This window comes from Pongo abelii, chromosome 16 (assembly GCF_028885655.2).
Source record: "Pongo abelii isolate AG06213 chromosome 16, NHGRI_mPonAbe1-v2.0_pri, whole genome shotgun sequence".
NCBI lineage: Eukaryota > Metazoa > Chordata > Mammalia > Primates > Hominidae > Pongo > Pongo abelii.
Window position 1 is genome coordinate 45884911 of NC_072001.2, and position 23302 is coordinate 45908212.

At 40.7% G+C, this 23302-nt stretch overlaps 1 protein-coding gene across 1 annotated transcript in view; it reads right to left on the reverse strand.

Annotated features, from left to right (window-relative positions):
• Positions 1-23302, reverse strand: part of UBR1 (ubiquitin protein ligase E3 component n-recognin 1) — a 155920-nt gene that overhangs the window by 7596 nt on the left and 125022 nt on the right. The window contains exons 41-45 of the mRNA XM_024232699.3: positions 17967-18054; positions 13571-13704; positions 11359-11467; positions 8078-8134; positions 5439-5516 (exon numbers count right to left, since the gene is read on the reverse strand). Coding sequence (XP_024088467.2) covers positions 5439-5516; positions 8078-8134; positions 11359-11467; positions 13571-13704; positions 17967-18054 — 466 coding nt within the window. The remainder of the gene's footprint in view (positions 1-5438; positions 5517-8077; positions 8135-11358; positions 11468-13570; positions 13705-17966; positions 18055-23302) is intronic.

Consider the following 23302-nt stretch of genomic DNA (forward strand, 5'->3'; position numbering starts at 1 on the left):
TAATTAGCTAATTCCTCTTTAATATGCCCCCTAAAAGGGCTTCATGGAAAATCTTCCAATTAATCCATAGTAAGAAAATCTATATTACATAAATGGTGTCCTGATAATTCTCATAAAGTATGGTGGTTGAATATGCCTTGTGATTGAGATTCACTGATAGACTCCAGTCTTCATCTGACATGCCCAATTTACAGTTACCTGCCTCCTCTGTATTGGGTTAGTCAAGCTTGTGTCTTCGATGTTGAAGGAATATGATCTTGTAAGTATGCAATTGTTTAAAAGAAAAAAAATTACATTTTACAGTAAGGGTCCAAACACATTCCCCCCATTTCTTTTCTTTTTTTTTTTTTTTTTTTGAGACAGAGTCTTGCTCTGTCGCCCAGGCTGGAGTGCAATGGCATGATCTCGGCTCACTGCAACCTCCGCCTCCCCGGTCCAAGCAATTCTCCTGCCTCAGCCTCCTGGGACTGAAATGAGATATTGTAGCCTTTGAGTTGGCCCACCCTTCCATCTGGGAATCACGGTTAAGTCTTAGGAAGGAAAAAGTGATAGTGCTGACTTGCTTGAGTCAACTAGTGTTTTATGATGAGAACATTTTACATAGTATGCTGGAGGCGTGCTATAATGCCCCACCAAGGGGGATAATGGTTATCTTTTAAAAAGGAGTTTCCCATGCTCCTCCCATCTATGCTGTACACTGAACACAATGGGAAATATCAAATTCCTTAATTTGGGAAGTAGAAGATAAATGCAACCAAAGGAGAGATCCAACTAGGCCCACACTGGGGTCGGAATAAAGAAGATCAGAAAGAATCTCCAATAGGGTACTGACAGCTTTTTTTCTGATCCCGTTCCTCAGACAGGATAAAAAACAAAACAAAAAACACCTGTCTCCATAGGAGCAGAGGGACTCTGCGCACAGGATGAGAGGACTATTTTCACTTCCAGGAGGTTGCTCCAGAACACAATTATAGCCCTTTTTGGATAAAGCCAACATCTTCTTTCATCTTTAACACAGGATGGCTGAGTCTGAGTCATTAGCCATCCTACAGAGGAAAAGCTGGGAGGGAGCCTAAAGTATATGACTGAGCAGCCACCCTCCAACACTAGGGATGGTTCCGTCTCATGGAAATTGGTGGTGACAATAAAACTGGAAGAGATCATAGGATTGATTTTCATTCTTATGTGAAATCTATAAGTAGTAATATCATCCAGAAGGATCCTCACTGTGATTAATAAAGACCAACACTCTCCTCAGATCCTCCAAGGAGCCAACAATTTGATATTCTTTTCTTTTTTTTTTTTTTTTTGAGACAGGGTCTGGCTCTGTCATCCAGGCTGAAGTCCAGTGGCACAGTCACGGCTCACTGCTGCCTCAACCTCCTCGGCTCAAGTGATCTTCTCTCCTCAGCATCCCGAGTAGCTGAGACTACAGGCACATGCCACCAAGCCTAGCTAATTATTTTGTATTTTTTGTAGAGACGGGGTCTCCCCATGTTGCCCAGGCTGGTCTTGAACTCCTGAGTTCAAGAGATTCACCCACCTCAGCCTCCCAAAGTGCTGGGGTTACAGACATGAGCCACTGTACTCAGCCAACCTGATATTCTTAATGCCTGGAAGATAGTATCTATTCACCAGGCTTTTGTGGTAACACTGTAGCCCCAAGATTAGGAGAATTACTGAATTTAGAGATGGATGCAATCTTTGAAATTAATTAGCTAATTGTTTGAGGGCTGAAAGGTAAAGTGACCCAACCATTCCTTTAGATGATTGACTAGAAAGGGAGCTAGAACAGGAAGGTCAATTTTATCCTGTAACAGTGGCTAGGGTGTGAGCTACTGAAGACCCTATTGGGCCAGTTAACTTCCCCAACTTCATGGCTTAAAACAATGGTTATAACTAGATAAGAGAATTTCCTGAGTCATTCTGCAGGGCAGTAGATTCTCAGAGCGAGTCAAAGAGGGGCTCTTTAAGACCTCAAATGATCTTTTTTTTCTGAGACAGTCTTACTCTGTTGCCCAGGCTGAAGTGCAGTGGCGTGACCTCGGCTCACTGCAACCTGTGCCTGCACGTTGAAGTGATTCTCATGCCTCAGCCTCCTGAGTAGCTGGAACTACAGGCATGCACCAACACACCTGGCTAATTTTTTTTGTATTTTTAGTAGAGATAGCATTTTGCCACGTTGGCCAGGCTGGTCTCAAACTCTTGGCCTTTAGTAATCTGCCCGCCTCGGCTTCCCAAAATGTTGGGATTACAGGCACAATCCACCGCATCTGGCCTCAAAATAACCTTAAACTGGCCAGGTGCGGTGGCTCATGCCTGTAATCCTAGCACTTTGAGAGGCTGAAGTGGGTGGATCATGAGGTCAGGAGTTCAAGATCAGCCTGGCCAAGATGGTGAAACCCTGCCTCTACTAAAAATACAAAAATTAGCCAGGAGTGGTGGCGGGTGCCTGTAATCCCAGCTACTCGGGAGGCTGAGGCAGATAATTGCTTGAACCCAGGAGGCAGAGGTTGCAGTGAACTGGTATCGTGCCACTGCACTCCAGCCTGGGCAACAGAGCGAGACTCCGTCTCAAAAACAAAACAAAACAAAAACAAATTTAAACTGCACTCCTTTTTTTTGGTTCCTTCAAATGACAGCAAGTTATTTTACATATGACTAAGGACTACTACATGAAAGCAGTTAATTATGACTACTAACTGGTATCCTTAAAACAAAATGTAAGAGTTATGTGTATTTACTGAGATCTTGAATTAATTTAAGTATTTTACTAAAAAGTCTGGCTGCTGCATAATGCTTAGTAATATTACAAAACTCTTAAAGGAGCTTTGGAATCTTGCAATTTGGAAAAAGGATAATTACTTACTAGTAAATCAATAAAGTCTTGAATAGGCTTTGTTTTTCAGGCTACTGAGATTCTTTTCTTTTAATTACAAGTTACTACTTGTTTCATGTCATCATTATCAATGTGGTTTGCTATGGGAGGTGATATGATGCCTCCTGAGTATCCAGAATACATAGTTACCTCAACAGAAGTTTTGGCTTAGTATTTTCAAGACATAATGCATTATGATTCAAATATGAAGTATTCACCCCCCAATGGTGAAAGCAGATGTGAATATAATTCCTCCATTCAGTGACATCTCACTGGTGGTGGTCATGATTCATGCTACTCAAATAACTTACAACATATTATAGCAAGGTAAGCATAATAAGATACAAAATTATGTTTAAGCTACAGGACATTATTTTATCATGTAGACACATGTTTAGGCTTATGCTCTCTTACAGAAGTAACTAATAGGTAACTCACACACAGTGTTAAAAATGAGTACCTGTATATTGTTAACCTATTTTGTTTTCACCAGTCTTTGTTATCATCCAGTTCTTTTTCCACTTGAAATGATCAGTGAAAGGGGTGAAAGAGATAAAAAAGTTTGGGAACTACTGCTTTAGAGTGGTTTGATTGAGGTGGGGGGATGGTGCCAAAAAAGCCTAAGGGGGTGTACTCCACTCTTCAAGCTTGAACCTGAGTCACAATGCTATTACCTGTTCTGCTGTTTAATGGACTTCCACGTAAGATTTTGTTTAATAAGGGCTCTTGTGGCTTAAAAAAAAAAAAAAAAGATTAAGGAGTGATATCATAGAAAATGGTAGCTCCAGGAATCAGTCACTCTAATGAAACAACTGTTGAGCCAGCAAGAACTGCCTGAAGCAACTTTTTTTTTCTTTTGAGACACAGTCTCATTCACTCTGTCGCCCAGGCTGGAGTACAGTGGCGCGATCTTGGCTCACTGCAACTTCTGCCTCCTGGGTTCAAGTGATCCTCATGCCTCAGCCTCCCAAGTAGCTGGGATTACAGGTGCGCACCACCATGCCCGGCTAATTTTTGTATTTTTAGCAGAGGCAGAGGCGGAGTTTCACCATGTTGGCCAGGCTGGCCTTGAACTCCTGACCTCACATTATCCACCCGCCATGGCCTCCCAAAGTGCTAGGATTACAGGCATGAGCCACTGTGCCCAGCCTGAAGCAACTATTTTGGAACTCTGGAGCCTGGTGAAATACTTGCAGCATCCAGGGGAATGCTTAATAAAGGAAGAAGCTGGTAAATTTTGGTGAGTTTTGGCATTTTGTGTAGTGGCTAGCATCCTCTATCCCCCAATGCCATGGCAGGTAGCCATGGGGATGATGGCTTGTTTTTCTGGTGTGGCTTGCTTGTGTCAGGGTAGACAATAGAGAACTTGTCTTCCAAAAATTGAGGCTGTATGTTTAGATCTCTCTGGTGGTTCACTGAGGGGCCAGCAAGGATGTGAGAAAAAAGGTGCCCTCACACATTGCTGGTTGGGACGTAAAATGGTGCAACCACTGTGGAAAACAGTTTGTAGCTCCTCAAAAAGTTAAACACAAAATTACCATATGACTCAGCAATTCCACTCCTGGGCATATAGCCAAAAGAAATGAAAACTTTATGTCCACAAAGAAACTTGTAGATGAGTATTTTTTTTAGTAGCATTATCTGTAATAGTCAAAAGGGGGAAACAACCTAAATGCCCATCTATGGATGAAGGAATAAACAAACTCTTATATATACATACAATGGAATATTATTTAGTCAAAAAAGGAAAAAAGTAATGACATATACTACGATTCGGATAAATATTAAAGACATGCTAAGTGAAAGAAGCCAAACACAAAAGGTCATATATTGTATGATTCCTTTCATATAATATATCCAGAATAGGCAAATCCATAGAGACAGAAAGTAGATTACAGATTACCATAGGGTACGGGATGAGGGGAACAGGAAGTGATTAGTGAGTACAAGGTGATGAAAAAGTTTGCAAACTAAAGAGGTGGTGATTGTACAACATTTTGAATACATTAAATGCCACTGAATTGTACACTTTATCATGGTTCATTGCATGTTATGTGGATTTCCCCTCAACTTAAAAAAAATTGACAACCACTGTTATGAAGGATACTCAGAGGTCACCGCTAAAAAAGGAAGTTTGTGGCCAGGTGCAGTGGCTCATGCCTGTAATCCCAACATTTTGGGAGGCCAGTGGGTAGGAGGATCACTTGAGGCCAGGAGTTCGAGACCAGCCTGGGCAACATAACGAAACCTTGTCTCTATGAAAAATTAAAAAAATTAGCAGGGCATGGTGGTGCCTGCCTGTAGTTTCACTACTTGGGAGGTTGAGATGGGAAGAGCCCAGGAGTTTGAGGCTGCAATGAGCTATGGTCAAATCACTGCACTCCAGCCTGGGCAACAGAGCAAGATCCTGTCTAAAAAACAAACAAACAAAAATAAAAAAACCCAAACCAAAACAAAAACAAAAACAAAAACAAGGAAGTGAGTTAGTTATGGCATACACCAATTGCAAGTTCAGAAAATGATTAAAAATTACACACATATATATACACACTCTCCTTACCTGAAATGAGAAGCTTGATTCAGGAGGCAGCTATAGTCATCAGGAAGCTCTATCAAACTATTTCTTTTTCTGGGGTACCTACAATGCAATTTAAAAGGCAATTTTATTTTACAGTAAATAAACCCATATCAAAAACTGCCCAAAGTGATAGAAGAATGTCTTAAAAATAACAAAAGGATCTACACTTGCAATCCAAAGTAATTCCCATTGTTGACTTGATCAAATCCAAACTTCTCAGCCTATAATTCCAAATCTTTCATCAGCTGGATTCCTTTCCAAACTTAACTTCCACTAGTTTCTAGGACTAAACTGTTATAGCTAGATTTCTATACTGTATAGGGAAGTAACATAAAGTAGTAGTTAAGAACACAGCCTTTGAAATTAGATCTGGTTACAAATCCTAAATTCTCTGACACTTCACAAGTCTTTGAACCTAAGCCTGTATTTCCCTGTCTGTAAACTAGGGATAAAATATACCATACTCCAATCATGGGGCCACCATCAAATCAGGTGCTGGGGAAGGGAGGGAGAGAAACATTACATTAAATTAACTTATCAATTAAAAGGCTAATATTGATTTAAGAAATGTCAAATTAAATATGAATATTAGCATTAAAGAAACATATAGAGCGGTTGAGGACTAAATGAAATACTGAAGTAAAACACAATATACTTAGTACTTAATACATGCTTGCAAATGTTACTCATTCTCACCAAACTAGATACAATAAAAGCCTTGCTTGCATGTATTGGGGAAGATCATCTGAATAATGTGAAATTCTCTCCTCAAACCCCAGTCAATCAACCAATCAACCAATTTATTTATTTATTTATTGGAGGCAGAGTCTCACTCTATCCCTCAGGCTGGAGTGCAATGGTGCGATCTCGGCTCACTGCAACGTCCGCCTCCTGGGTTCAAGTGATTCTCATGCCTCAGCCTCCCGAGTAGCTGGGATTACAGGCGCCTGCCACCATGCCCGGCTATTTTTTCTATTTTTACTAGAGACGGGGTTTCGTCACGTTGGTCAGGCTGGTCTCGAACTCCTGACCTCAGGTGATCCGCCCACCTTGGCCTCCCAAAGTGCTGGGATTACAGGTGTGAGCCACGATGCCTGGCCCCAATCAATTTAAATTCTGTAATTGTTTTCATCTTCAATTCAGTTGTCTATATTTAGTGCAACCATAACATTTATTTGGCAAACCCAGACACTTTTTGGTTTGCTTTTTTAGAGACAGTGTTCACTCTGTTGCCCAGGCTGGCCTTGAACTCCTAGGCTCAAGCAATACTCCTGTCTCAGGCTCCTGAGTAGCTGGGACTACAAGTGCATGCTACTGTGCCTGGCTTAAATTTTATAATTATTTCTATACTCAGCTAAAAATGATCTCTAAGACTAACCTTGCCTCATTAACAATCTTTTCCTCTTTAAATTTCTATAGCACTAATGGTATATTCCATACATCATTATACTTTATGTTATAATGTCTTAAGTTTTATGTTCATAACTAGATTATAGATGACTCATGACCAAAAGCTATGTTACCTCTTTTAAATTTTCCAGAGTATTTCAGTACCATGCTGGGTAAATAGCAGATGTATAAAAGGTGTACAGTGAATTGAAATAAAGGAAAAACTGTGTGAGATTAACAGTCCAAAAATATGTATTAATATCTTAAACTTTTCTTTTTTCTCTACTCGAATCTTTTCTTAGTGATGTGACTCCTACTGCATCTGAGCACAGGGGCTGGATCTATTATCACTAAATCTCTAAAGATGTGTTACAAGTGAAAGCAGCGTATGCGCATGTACAGTGGAGGTGAAAGGAGTTCCAGGGTGAGAGAAGATGAGAAAAGGCGGCAAATGTACACTGTCTTGAGGTTTGCTTTATCCACAGGAAAATGGTACTAGTGTTGGTATTTAAAGCCGGGAGTCAATTCCTCCACTTGTTTACAGATGTCATTCAAGTGAGTAAAATTAGACACCGTATACAATACCAGTCAGGCCCTCGGAGGGGATACAAAGACAATAAGCATGCAGTTCTTATTCATCAGTTATTCTGGGTGCATACAAGTGGACACTTATATGAGAGAGACTATATTAGGGGAGGCTTCATGGAGGAGGTGGCATTTAAATTAGTACTTAAGAAAGAAGTAGATTTTGTTAGAGACATAAGGGAGATAGGAGGGCTGAAGAAAAGTTTTTGGGGTAGTTTCTAAGGACACAGATAGGAAGGAAAAAGGATATAGTTCTATGTATATCTTGCTTTATTCTAAAAAAAAAAAAATCAAAACCAAAAGTGGCTTACAGAAATATTGTAAACCACTACCTTTCGAAGTTAATACACCAGCAGCTCCATGATGCCTCCTCCACCTTTGCCTTTTGACAGGTATGTGCTAGCTTAAAAAAGATTCTCTTAAGAGGAACTGCTGGCTTCTAATAATCTAAGAGGAAAAGGACAGCCACTCCAAGAAAAAAACATTTGTAGGAAGAATCTGATTTCTGGCAAAGACCTAACAGAAATCAGGAACACTGTACTGAGTGAGAATGAAGAAAGCAGACTGGAAAGCATGCTCAACAGATCAACTACTTTAGGAAACACAACTTGTGGATGAGGGAGAAAGGATTAAGTAGTAAAACCAACCTGACCACGGTGTTTTTTTGCTTCAAACAGTTTAGTAAGGCAGGATCTGCACACCACCTGTATGTGGAGCCAAGAGAAAAGACAAATGGATTATCACAGCTTCAGTGCATGGTTTGTCAACAAGCCATTGTCTTTTTTTTTTTTTTTGAGATGGAGTCTCACTCTTTCACCCAGGCTGGAGTACAGTGGCAGCAATCTCGGCTCACTGCAGCTTCTGCCTCCTAGGTTCAAGCAATTCTCCTGCCTCAGCCTCCCAAGTAGCTGGCACCCGCCACCACACCTGGCTAGTTTTTGTATTTTTAGCAGAGATGAGGTTTCCCATGTTGGCCAGGCTGGTCTCAAACCCCTGATCTCAAGTGATCCACCTGCCTCAGCCTCCCAAAGTGATGGGATTACAGACATGAGCCACTGTGCCCGGCCTTGCCATTCTCTTCAATTCTTTCTGTCCCTGCTTTCTATGTTCCCCTTTCTTTTTGTTTTTGTTTTGAGACAGAGTTTTGCTCTTGTCGCCCAGGCTGGAGTGCAATGGTGATCTCCACTCACTGCAACCTCCATCTCTCGGGTTCCAGTGATTCTCCTGCCTCAGCATCCTCAGTAGCTAGGACTACAGGCACGCACCACCATGCCCAGTTAATTTTTTATTTTTTAGTAGAGACAGGGTTTCACCATGTTGGCTGGGCTAGTCTCAAACTCCTGACCTCAGGTGATCAGCCTGCCTCAGCTTCCCAAAGTGCTGAGATTACATGCAAATGAGCCACTGTGCCGGCCTATGTTCCTCTCTTTTTTTTTTTTAGAGGGTCTCGCTCTGTCACCCAGGCTGGAGTGCAATGGCGCGATCTTGGCTCACCGCAACCTCTGCCTCCCAGGTTCAAGCGATTCTGATGCCTCAGCTCCCGAGCAGCTGGGATTACAGGCATGCGCCACCACGCCTGGCTAATTTTTGTATTTCTTTTTTTTTTTTTTTTTTTAGTAGAGATGGGGTTGCACACCATGTTGGCCAGGCTGGTCTTGAACTCTTGACCTCAGGTGATTTGCCCACCTCGGCCTCCCAAAGTGCTGGGATTACAGGTGTGAGCCACTGTGCCTGGCTCTATGTTCCTCTTTCTATACTTATCTTTTTTTTTTTGAGATGGAGTCTACCTCTGTTGCCCAGAGTGGAGTGCAATGGCGTGGTCTTGGCTCACTGCAACCTTCGGCTCCAGAGTTCAAGCAATTCTCCTGCCTCAGCCTCTGAAGTAGCTGGGACTACAGACGTGCGCCAACATGCCCAGCTAATTTTTTTTTTTCTATTTTTAGTAGAAATGGGGTTTCACTATGTGGGCCAGGCTGGTCTCAAACTCCTGACCTCGTGATCCAAAGTGCTGGGATTAGAGGTGTGAGCCACTGCACCCAACCTTATATTTAACTTATTTATATTTATAATTTTGCCCCTTTTCTTCTCCCTTTCTTTCCTCTCTTTCTTTGTCTAATTATTTTTCCTTCTCTTATTCATTTATTTTTTAAAGAGTATATCAACCAAGGTCGTACTAGAAAAACAGAAACCATTCTAAGTATTTAAACAAGAGAGAATTTAACAGGAGTTAGTAATAAAAGTGATGGAAGGGCTGAGAAGCCAACCATGAGACAAAAAGGCAAGGCAAACTAAAGATCACCACTCCCCTAGGCTGGAAGAACAAAAGGAAACAGCGGTATCATGGAGCCCAGAGGCTAGGGACAACAGCAGATACTGGAATCACAGTAGGCTTGTCTGGTGGGAACTGGAGCCAGACAAGAGCTACAGTCACCACCAGAGATGCCCCACAAGACAGACAGAGGTAGCCTGAACTGGGGCCTCTCTCTTTTTTTTTTTTTTGGAGATGGAGTCTTGCTCCATCACCCAGGCTGGAGTGCAGTGGTGAGATCTCGGCTCACTGCAACCTCTGCCTCCTGGGTTTCAGTGAGTCTCCTGCCTCAGCCTCCCCAGTAGCTGGGATTACAGGTACCTGCCACGACGCCTGGCTAATTTTTGTATTTTTAGTAGAAACGTGGTTTCACCATGTTAGCCAGGCTGGTCTCGAACTCATGACCTCAGGTGATCCATCTGCCTTGGACTCCCAAAGTGCTGGGATTACATGCATGAGCCACCACGCCTGGCCAACACTGGGGCTTCCCTTTTTCCTGGCCACCAAAATCTTGCCAGTGCCTCCCCTCCCACTGGCTGAACCCATGCAGAAGTCAGCTGACAAGGTAGACTGGGAAATTCCCAGGGTCGTTTTCCTGCAACATAGGGCAAAGGATGAGGGAAGACTTTCAGACAAGGAGGGTCTGGAAAGATACAGAGGGCAAGGACTTTCTGTTTCAAAGTGTGAATTTTTAATACTTGACTGAACTAGAACAGCAATTAAGACTTATCTACTCCAAGAATATAAAAGTAAAACTAGTTTAACCTACTGTGACTGTACTCAACACAAAGCATGATACTGATTTTCTTAAACAATTCATTTTGATCACACTAGAGATCAGAATATTTCGAGAGAAATGAGGAAGCAAAGAAAAGAACCCAACACAGAGAACCTACTGCACAAGAAGGGTGGTAGGAGACAGAAGCCAACATTCACACAAATACTGACCTGGGTATTTAAAAAAAAGATAATTAAAGAAAAAGGTAGAAAGCAAGGAGAATAAAGGAAATGATGGGCAAGGAAAGTAATACAGTGAGAGCTGATTATAAAAATGATGGAAAATGGTGCAGGCAAAGACAGGGTAAGGAGACTGGAGGTTAGGAGCATTGACAGTGAACAAGAAGGCCAGTAACCAATGGGGTAGAAAGTTTTTCTGAAAGAAGGACACATTTCTCTCTTGGAAATTTAACTGAAGTATTTTTTTTGATCTACCAAATGACCTTCCTTCTTTTCTCAGTCACTCTCCTGATATATGTGCTACCATGTGAGATACGCTCCTATTTTGGATACAGTTCCAATTTGGGTTCTTTTGATACTAATTGTGACTTTATGCCTGCTAGCAAAATCCCCACCCCCGACCCCCAATTTAAAACAGATGAGACACCAGCTGTGGGGAAAGTAAATAAAATGAATGATAGTTATAGTGGAGCAAGCAGAAATTCCAACTGCCTATGGCTGTTAATCTTATCCCCACTTCTTAAGTGTGTAACTTAGGAATGTCCTATACTTTTGCCACCCCTTTAATCAGTGCTGATTGAACTAAAAGCTTACCAAGTAATTGTAATTTTAAATTTTCAAATTGTATAATAACCCAACAACAACATTTTACCCCCATAGTACCTCTGGAGCAAGGGCCTTACAGTATCCCAATATTCCTGGAAGAGCAGGAACAAATTTGTAGGTAAAGATAGATAGCTACAGAGTGCACTGTACTCTCCTTCTGCAGAATCTGCAAGAGAATAAAAATACATTTAATAAGCACATTATTCTTACCTGGTCAATCTGTTATTAGAGTTTCTTCACTGTTTATGCTCATTTCTACACTCTCCTTGTAGAGGGTATATTGCTTATTCTATAAAACCATGGGTGGCAAGCCGGGCGCAGTGGCTCATGCCTGTAATCCCTGCACTTTGGGAGGCCGAGGCGGGCGGATCACCTGAGGTCGGGAGTTCAAGACCAGCCTGACCAACATGGAGAAACCCCATCTCTACTAAAAATACAAAATTAGCCAGGCGTGGTGGCACATGCCTGTAATCCCAGCTACTAGGGAGGCTGAGGCAGGAGAATTGCTTGAACCCGGGAGGTGGAGGTTGCAGTGAGCTGAGATCGCGCCATTGCACTCCAGCCTGGGCAACGAGAGCGAAACTCCGTCTCAAAAAAAAAAAAACAAAAAACAAACAAACAAAAAAACCCCATGGGTGGCAAATAAGTCACAGTGATTTTTTTAAAACATAAATTGTATTGAGTCACTCTCCTGATCAGATGGCTCTAATGTGTAACCACACTTAGTATAAAATACAAGGTCCCTGTCGTGGCCCAGAGGCCCTGTGTGAGCTGCCCCTGGTTGCCTCTTAGACCTCATCTCCTGTTACCCTCCCCCTTAGGCTTCAGCCGTACTCACCTCTTTGCAATTCTGTGACTACGACAAACAAAGCCTTGACATTTATAACTTCTTCTACTTAGGAATATTCTTCCTTCAACTGTCTGTCCAACTCAACCCCATCTATGCAGCTGTAATCCCAATGCTCAATGTCTCCTCGCAGAGAAGCATTCTATGAAAACTATCTCGGAGAGTTCCCCACTCTGGCCCCAATACCCTCTACTCCTGAACTGCTTCATTCTGCCTTGCAACATTTATCAGCATTTGACATTACATTATATATATTTCTCTATTTGTTTATAATTGGATTCCTCCCAATAAAAGGACTTTATTTCACTCACAACTGTACTGTAGCACCTATGAGATAAATACATGACTTTTTTGTACGTGAGCAAACAACAGATCCGTGCTGGCAATCACTTGGAAAGTGGACTCCTATTTTATACAAGACCATGAAAAACCTAGATCAGATAAACCCTATTGAACTGAATTCAAGATAAACAAGCTGATGGCCAGTAACGGTAACCTGGTCAGCTTATTCTCAAAGGACAAAAGGAAGAATCTCTGAGCAATTTTGATGACTCTTCCAAAATCATATAAATATTCTGATTTTTACCCATACAAAGCCACAGGAAGGCTTCCCTATTTTGGTCTAGATTTAGAGGCAAGTAAACGAGAAGGTGATCCTATTGCTTAAATATACATGGCCTGGGTTGGTTCTAGTAGGCCTTTCCTAGCAGCACTTTCATTCTTTAATGTAGTCATATTTACTTTTTTTTTTTGAGACAGAGCCTTGCTGTGTCACCCAGGCTGGAGTGCAGTGGCGCAATCTCGGCTCACTGCAACCTCTGCCTCCTAGGTTCAAGTGATTCTCCCACCTCAGCCTCCCGAGTAGCTGGGATTACAGGCATATGCCACCATGCCCAGCTAATTTTTTTGTATTTTTAGTAGAGACGGGGTTTCACCATGTTGGCCTGGCTGGTCTCGAACTCCTGACCTCAAGTGATCCACCCACCTCGGCCTCCTAAAATGTTGGGATTATAGGCTTGAGCCACCACACCTGGCCTACATGTCCAAAATTTAAATAACAGAGTATACAGTAAAGTCTTCCTCCTATCTAGCCAAACAATTCTCTTCTCTAAAGACAACCAATGTTTCTAACTTCTTGTATAGCATATCAGTTATATTCTGCATGCAGGTATTTTATAAGCTCAAGCACATAACCTACACATAGATAGGAGCTAAGAGTAGGTCTTGCAGATTAAAAAGCTAATATACTTTTTGGCCTCACCTTTAACCTACACCAGGGCTCATGTTTGAAGGGAACACACATGAAAGAAATGGGGAGAGGAGAAGTGGTTTTGTCTGCTTTAACCTTGTATTCACGAGCTTGAAGGTAAGAACAAAGAAAATCTCCCATTTTCCACTCCATGATTTCATTTTTCTACTTACTGGTATGCAGTTCCTCAGGCGGAGTTACCCCAAGTAAATAGTGGAAAAACAATGCAGCACAGCGAAGATAAGGGGTGATGCCATTCTTCAGTGAGACCCACAAATACCAGCCAGGAATACTACACCCAATGGAGCTAGGAGACAATAATTCCAGAAGAGAACAGAATATGTATCAGACTAAAGCCCTATATTTAAACATATCCCCCTTTTCAAATACAAAGTTAAACATTTAGGTAATTTATTATCCATGCAATTTTTAAACATTTAAAACAAAATACAATCCCAGCACTCTGGGAGGCCAAGGCAGGTGGATCACCTGAGGTCAGGAGTTCAAGACCAGCCTGGCCAACATGGCAAAACCCGTCTCTACTGAAAGTACAAAAATTAGCTGGGCATGGTGGTGGGCACCCGTGATCCCAGCTACTGGGGAGGCTGAGGCGGGAGAACTGCTTGAACCCAGGAGGTGGAAGCTGCAGTGAGCCGAAATTGTGCCACTGTGCTTTAGCCTGGGCAACAGAGCGAGACGCTGACTCAAAAATAAATAAATAAATAAAAATTTGAGTAGCAAATAGTTTCAGTGTTTAAATCTCCTAATAATTTCCTCAAGAAAATCACAAATCTTACATCTTTAACCATGTGGATTTTTAAGGCAAGGAACTACTCTTCTTTTTCCTAGGTGGTGATAAAAAACAAAAGCAAAACAAAAACAAAGAGGCAACCAAAAAATCTACTTTAAAGGAAATTGACTCTTAAATAAAGTACACTCTTTATTTTTAAATTTTTATTATTATTATTTTTTGAGATGGAGTCTTGCTCTGTCACCCAGGCTGCAGTGCAGTGGTGCGATCTGGGCTCACTGCAACCTCTGCTTCCCAGGTTCAAGTGATTCTCCTGCCTCAGCCTCCCGAGTATCTGGGACTACAGGCACACGCCACCATGCCTAATTTTTTGTATTTTTAGTGGAGACAGGGGTCTCACAATGTTGGCCAGGACGGTTTTGAACTCCTGACCTTGGGTGATCCGCCCGCCTCAGCCTCCCAAAGTGTTGGGATTATAGGTCTGAGTGACCATGCTCAACTAGTTTTTTTTTTTTTTTTTAAATAGAGACAAGGTCTCACTATCTTGCTCAGGCTGATCTTGAACTCCTGGGCTCAAGCAATCCTCCTACCTCAGTTTCCCAAAGTGCTGGGATTATAGGTATGAGCCACCGTGACTGGCCTAAAATAAAGTATATTCTTCAACATAAAAGTTAAAGGTTATTAAAGCTTCCTTTTTTTTTTTTTTTGTTTAGATTAAAACCTTGTAAAGAAATGTGGAGAAAAAAAATTTATCAATAACTAACCAAAGCAACTTGTTAGCTAAAACAAAATTAATAATTTCCTGGTTTCTATATTAAGATTGACTAATGATGTGTGTGGCAGTTAAATTATTCTGTATGATACTGTAAAGCGAATCTTACGTAAACTATGAACTTGAGTTAATCATAATGTATTAATATTGGTTGGTCAATTGTAACAAATGGTACCTCCCTAATGCAAGGTATCAATAATACGGGAACTGGTAGGGGGAGGGAGCAAATGGCAACTCTTTATACTTTCTGCTCAATTTTTCTGTAAACCTAAAATGCCTCTAAAAAACAAAATCTATTAACTTAAAAAAAAAGAAAGACTGGTAAAGGTGACTGATGAGGGGAACTTGGCAGCAGATGTAGTTCAGCAGAGCACGCCTATCGTACTCCTACTATAACCTTTACACAAAGGTTAAATATATATAAGATTTTAAATATATATTATGAATATATATAAAAATTATATATGTATTATGTACTGTTACACAATATATGTACATATTGTATGTTATGTATATATTACATGCATGTTAAAATACAAATGCCAATGTATTTTCCATATTACTCATAAGAGCCTTAACCTGTAACTACATGCATGCACTGAGTGCATCAATTGTATGGATCACTGTAAAAGGACAACCTATTTTCCATTTTCTACATTTATTTTAATTCTAAATACTCGTTTTTAAAAATTCAATCATCTTTTGTCTATGCTTCCAGAACAGTTTACAAAAGTAAAGATGTGTTGAACTTGTTTCAGTCTCAGAAACAAGTGGGTAGCCGTTATTCCAACCTACTATCTTTTACTTCAAAGTAAAATTATCAAAATAAGTTTTCTTCACTGTAAACCTATCCTGTAGCAAACAAAGTCATGCTAAAAGCCCTTAACAGATTTTTTTTTTTTTTAAATAGAGAGACAGGGTCTTGTTATGTTGCCCAGGGTGGTCTCAAACTCCTGGGCTCAAGCAATCCTCCTGCCTTGGCCTCTAAAAGTGTTCGGATTACAGGCATGAACCATTGCACCTAGCTTCATAACTGATTATTATTATTATTTTATTATACTTTAAGTTCTGGGATACATGTGCAGAACGTGCAGGTTTGTTACATTGGTATACATGTGCCATGGTGGAGGTTTGCTGCACCCAGCAACCCGTCATCTACATTAGGTATTTTTCCTAATGCCATCCCTCCCCTTTTCCCCCAGCCCCTGACAGGCCCTGGTGTGTGATGTTCCCCTCCCTGTGCCCATATGTTCTCATTGTTCAACTCCTACTTGTGAGAACATGTGGCGTTTGGCTTTCTGTTCCTGTGTTAGTTTGCTGAGAATGATGGTTTCCAGCTTCATCCATATCCCTGCAAAAGACATGAACTCATTCTTTTTTATGGCTGTATGGTATTCCATGGTGTGTATGTGCCACATTTTCTTTATCCAGTCTAACACTGATAGGCATTTGGGTTGGTTCCAAGTCTTTGCTACTGTGAATGGTGCTGCAATAAACATATATGTGTGCATGTGTCTTTATAGTAGAATGATTTCTAATCTTTTGGGTATATATCTAGCAATGGGATTGCTGGGTCAAAGGGTATTTCTAGTTCTAGATCCTTGAGGAATCACCACACCGTCTTCCACAATGGTCGAACTAATTTACACTCCCATCAACAGTGTAGAAGAGTTCCTATTTCTCCACATCCTCTCCAGCATCTGTTGTTTCCTGACTTTTTAATGATCGCCATTCTAACTGGCGTGAAATGGTATCCCATTGTGGTTTTGAGTTGCATTTCTCTAATGACCAGTGATAATGAGCTTTTTTTCATATGTTTGTTGGCCGTGTAAATGTCTTCTTTTGAAAAGTGTCTGTTCATATCCTTCACCCACTTTTTGATAGAGTTGTTTGGTTTTTTCTTGTAAATTTGTTTAAGTTACTTGTAGATTCTGGATATTAGCCCTTTGTCAGATGGATAGATTGCAAAAATTTTTTCCTGTTCTGTAGGTTGCCTGTTCACTCTGATGATAGTTTCTTTTGCTGTGCAGAGGCTCTTTTGTTTAATTATATCCCACTTGTCAATTTTGGCTTTTGTTGCCATTGCTTTTGGTGTTTTAGTCATGAAGTCTTTGCCCATGCCTATGTCCTGAATGGCCCAAAAACTCCTTAAGCTGACAGGCAACTTCAGCAAAGTCTCAGGATACAAAATCAATGTGCAAAAATCACAAGCATCCCTATACACCAATAATAGACAAACAGGGAGCCAAATCATGAGCAAACTCTCATTCACAATTGCTACAAAGAGAATACCTAGGAATACAACTTACAAGGGATGTGAAGGACTTCTTCAAGGAGAACTACAAACCACTGCTCAAGGAAATAAGAGAGTACACAAACAAATGGAAAAACATTCCATGTTCATAGACAGGAAGAATCAATGTTGTGAAAATGGCTGTACTGCTCAAAGTAATTTATAGATTCAATGCTATCCCCATCAAGCTACCATTGACTTTCTTCACAGAATTAGAAAAAACTACTTTAAATTTCATATGGAACCAAAAAAGAGCCCGTATAGCCAAGACAATCCTAAGCAAAAAGAACAAAGCTGGAGGTATCATGCTACCTGACTTCAGACTATACTACAAGGCCACAATAACCAAAACAGCATGGTACTGGTACCAAAACAGATATATAGACCAATGGAACAGAACAGAGGCCTCAGAAATAACACCACACATCTACAACCATCTGATCTTTGACAAACCTGACAAAAACAAGCAATGGGGAAAGGATTCCCTATTTAATAAATGGTGCTGGGGAAACTGTCTAGCCATATGCAGAAAACTGAAACTAGACCCCTTCCTTACACCTTATATAAAAATTAACTCAAGATGGATTAAAGATTTAAATGTAAGATCTAAAACCATAAAAACCCTAGAAGAAAACCTAGGCAATAACTGATTATTTTTAACTGGAATTTAAATGATTCAAATGTTACGCTGCCAAACAACTGAACAAGGAATGGAATTATTACAATAGACTGAACTAATGGATTGTTACTCACCCACTTGTATATTGAGAAATTTCTGCAAAGAAAGAAGATGCAGAACGAGCCTCTTCACTGTCTTCTTGAACCTGAGCAAGGGGTAGGCCTGAAAAAGAAATTCTGCAAGATGAATTATGTATTTGCTATTCAGTTTACAAATTATACTTTAATTTCATTGTTCCAAGACAATAAACAATGTAGATTTATTCAACTGAGGTTCTTTCCTTTTTTTTTTTTTTTTTTTGAGACAGAGTTTCGCTCTTGTTGCCCAGGCTGGAGTGTAATGGTGTGATCTTGGCTCACTGCAACCTCCACCTCCCAGATTCAAGCGATTCTCCTGCCTCAGCCTCCCAACTAGCTGGGATTACAGGCGTGTGCCACCATGCCCAGCTAATTTTGTATTTTTAGTGTGTTTCACCATGTTGGTCAGGCTGGTCTTGAACTCCTGACCTCAAGTGATCCACCTGCCTCGGCCTTCCAAAGTGCTGGAATTACAGGCATGAGCCACCGTGCCCAGCCCCACCTGTTTATAATCTAAGTAGTTGATGCTGAATATTAAAGTTGTTAGGTAAACTTTGTCTATATATTAGCTGGAGAAATAAATAGGGCAGAATCACTAAACATGGATGTTTAATATTTACTTGCTAAACATGTAAATACTTACTTCATCATAATATGACCATGGAAATAAATTGTTATCAATCTGCTTTGGGTTCCTAGGAATCTAAGCCAGCAGATAGAAATTCAACCTCTAGAAAGGGAAGTAGGTGTCTGTCCTGCCTTCATGCTCAAGCAAAGGGTCCCATGAAGAGAACTTTGTGAGGTTATTTTCCTCCATCAACTTATCTTTAAGGAAGACCATCCTAAACCTTTCCAGCAACTGCCAACTCTCACTTACATTAAGGCTCTGGATAAGCTACATAAGTTCTCTGAACTTCAGAATTATTGTATTAAAATTGATATAGAAATGTCTACCTTGTAGTTTGCTGTGAGGTATAGTTATAGCACATTTGAGTGGTGCTCTGTTGTTTTAAAAATGCTTTTATTTATGTATTAATTCATCTGGAAGGTCACGATTCAAGTTGCCCTCAGTAATTTTATCGTATCTTGAATGACTACTGTTAGTCCTTTTCATTTTCCAAATAACATCTCTTTATTCCTATACTTTAAAAAAATGCATCATGAATTCATACTGATTTTTTCAATTCAAATGTAAGAGAGTTCAATAATTCTAAGGGATTCTTTATAAATTTGAGGTAAATTTTACATGCAATTAAATGCACAAATATCAAGTGCTCTATTTGATGATGAGTTTGACAACTGCATACACCCATAAAATAAGATTTTTATTTTTTAATTAATACACTTTATTTTTTAAGAGAAGTTTTAGATTCACAGCAAAATTGAGCAGAAAGTACAGAGGATTCCCTCTGTCTCTATGCACACACAACATCCCCCACCTATTAACATTCGGCACCAGTGTTGTACGCATGTTATAATCAATGAGCCTACATTGCCACATCATTATCACCCAAAGTCCACAGTTTACATTAGGGTTCATTCTTGGTGTTTACATTCTATGAGTCTGGACAAATGTGTAATAATGACATGTATGCACCATGGTAGTATTTTTCAGAACAGTTTCACTGCCTTAAAAATCCTCTATGCTGTGCCTATTCAGCCCTCCCGCAACACCCTTACCCCTGGCAATCACTAATCCTTTTACTGACCCTATAGTTTTGCCTTCTCTATCGTGTCATATAGTTGGATTCATATAGTATACAACCTTTTCTAATTGACTTATTTTAGCTAATAACAAGCATTTAAGTTTTGTCTATCTTTTCATCACTCGATAACTCATTTCTTTTTTTCTTTTTTTATTTTTTTGAGATGGAGTCTTCCTCTGTCACACAGACTGGAGTGTAGTGGTACAGTCCTGGCTCACTGCAACCCCCACCTCCTGGGTTCCAGCGATTCTCCTGCCTCAGCCTCCTGAGTAGCTGGGATTCTCCTGCCTCAGCCTCCTGCGTAGCTGGGATTACAGGTGTGCACCACCATGCCTGGCTAATTTTTGTATTTATTTAGTGGAGATGGGATTTCACCATGCTGGCCAGGCTAGTCCTGAACTCCTGACCTCAGGTGATCCACCCGTCTTGTCCTCCCAAAGTGCTGAGATTACAGGTGTGAGTCACCATGCCTGGCCGATAACTCACTTCTTTTTAGCACTGAATAATATTTTCACTCTCTGGATATACTATAATTTATTTATCCACTCACCTATTGAAGGATGTCTTGGTTGCTTCCAAGTTTTGGCAATTATGAATAAAGCTGCTATAAACATCCTTGTGCACAGTTTTGTGTGAATTTCAGTTAATTCATTTGGGTAAATACAAGAAGCATGACTGCTGGATCATATGGTAAGAGTATATTTAGTTTTGTGAGAAACTGTCAAACTGTCTTCCAAAGTGACTGTACCATTTTGCATCCCCATCAACAACAAATTAGAGTTCCTGTTGCTCCACATACTTGCCAGCATTTGGTGGTGTCAGTGTTTTAGATTTCGGCAATTCTAATAGGTGTATAGTGGTATCTCATTGTTTTAACTTGCAATTTCCCAATGGCATATAGATGTTGAACATTATGATCACTTACCATCTGTATATCTTCTGTGGTGAGGTGTCTTTTCAAGTGCTTTGCCCACTTTATTTTTTAGAGATGGGATCTTGCTATGTTGCCCAGGGTAGTCTCAAACTCCTGGGCTCAAGCAATCTTCCTGCCTTGGCCTCCTAAAGTGTTGGGATTACTGGCATGAGCTATTGCACCTGGCTCATTGCCCCGTTTTTTTGAGACCAAGTCTTGTTCTGTTGCCAGGCTGGAGTGCAGTGGCATGCTATCAGTTCACTGCAATCTGTGCCTCCTGGGTTCAACTGATTCTTATCTCTCAGCTTCTCAAGTAGCTGGGACTACGGGTGTGCACACCATGCCAGGCTAATTTTTGTATGTTTAGTACAGATAGGTTTTCATCACGTCAGGGTGGTCTCAAACTCCTGGCTGAAGTGATCTGCCCACCTTGGCCTCCCAAAGGGCTGGGATTACAGGCATAAACCACGACACCCAGCCTCATTGCCCATTTTAAAATTGGGTTGTTTGTTTTCTTATTGTTGAGTGTTAAGAGTTATTTGTATACTTTGGATAACAGTCCTTTATCAGAAGTGTTTTTTGCAATACTTTTTCCCAGACTGTGGCTTGTCTGTCATTCTCTTGACATTGCCTTTCGGTGCATAAGTTTTTAATTTTATTATAATGAAGTCCAGCCTATCAATTATTTCTCTCACAGATTATGCCTTTGGTTTTGTATCTAAAAAGTCATCTCCATACCTAAGGTCATCTAGGTTTTCTACTACGTTATCTTGTAGTTTTTTTTTTTTTTTGAGATGGAGTCTTTCGCTCTCTCCCAGTCTGTAGTGCAATGGCGCAATCTCGGCTCACTGCAAGCTCACACCATTCTCCTGCCTCAGCCTCCCAAGTAGCTGGGACAACAGGCACCTGCCACCATGCCCGGCTAATTTTTTGTATTTTTAGTAGAGACGGGGTTTCACCGTGTTAGCCAGGATGGTCTCGATCTCCTGACCTCGTGATCTACACGCCTGGGCCTCCCAAAGTGCTGGGATTACAGGTGTGAGCCACCGCACCCAGCCATCTTGTAGGAGTTTTATAGTTTTGCATTTTACATTTAGGTCTATGATCTGTTTTGAATTAATTTTTGTGAAGGGTGTAATTCTGTGTCTATATTCATTTTATTGGACATGGATGTCTACTTGTTCCAACACCATTTGTTGAAAAGACTACCTTTGATCCTTTGCTCAAATGTCAAAGATCAGTTGACTACAAATATGTGGGTCTATATCTGGGCTCTCTTTTATATTTCATTGATCTACTTGTCTAATCTTTTGCCAACCACACTGTCTTTATTACTGTAGCTTTATAGTAAGTCCTAAGGTTGGGTAGTGTCAACCCTCCAACTTTCTTCTCCTCCAATACTGAGCTGGCTATTCTAGGACTTTTGTCTTTCCATATATACTTCATTTATTTATTTATGTACTTGTTTGTTTACTTATTACTTACTTTCTGATTGATTGACAGGGTCTCACTCTGTTGGCTGGCCTGGACTGCAGTGGTGCAATCCCAACTCACTGCAGCCTTGACTTCCTGGGCTACAGCAATCCTTCCACATCAGCCTCCCTAATGGCTGGGACTATAGGCATGTGCCACCATACCCAGCAAATTTTCCTATTTTTTTTTTAGAGACAGAGTCTCACTATGTTGCCCAGGCTCAAATTCCTCCCAAAGGACTGGGACCACAGGCATGAGCCACTGGGCTTGGCTCACATAAACTTTAGAATCAGTTTGTTGATATCCACAATAATAACCTGCATGGATTTTTATCAGGAGGCTGGAGTGCAATGGCATGATCTCAGCTCACTGCAACCTCTGCCTCCGGGGTTCAAGCAATTCTCCTGCCTCAGCCTCCCGAGTAGCTGGGATTACAGACGCCTGCCACCATGCCGGCTAATTACTGTATTTTTAGTAGAGACGGGGTTTCACAATGTTGGTCAGGCTGGTCTCGAACTCCTGACCTCAGGTGATCCACCTGCCTCAGCCTCCCAAAGTGCTGGGATTACAGGTGTGAGCCACCACCCGGCCTCTATTGTCTCTTTTATAAAACACATAAGCAAAAATGTATATAAACACATATATGCATAAAATACCTTACAGAAAAATGCTACACTATAGCCACTATTCTATACCTTACTTTTTTAACTTATTGTGTCATGGAGATCAATTCATATCAGATCTTGTTCATTCCTTTTAAAAACTGCGTAGAATTCCATTATATGGTAAATCACAGGTTATTCAAAGAATCCCCCATCGATGGACAGTTAAATTGTTTCTGTTTTTTTTGATATCCCAAGTAATATCACAATAAATAATGTCCTGCTTATATCGTTTCATATTTTTGCTGGTAAAGCTTTGGGATAAATTCCTAGAAATGGAGTTGGTGTACCACAGGGTAAATGCACATGTAATTTTGCCATATTTTATTCTGACATCACTTTAATTATGTTTGTTCTCTAAATTATATGAATCTTCAGTAGCCCTTATTGGTCACTGATACCCAGGACCATATTTTGCTTTGGTTTTTTTTTTCTTCTTTTTTTAAGAGATGAGTTCTTGTTCTGTTGCCCAGGCTGGAGTGCCGTGGTGCAATCACAGCTCTCTGCAGCCTCAAACTCCTGGGCTCAAGTGATCCTCCCACCTCAGCCTCTCAAGTAGCTGGGACTACAGGCGCGCAC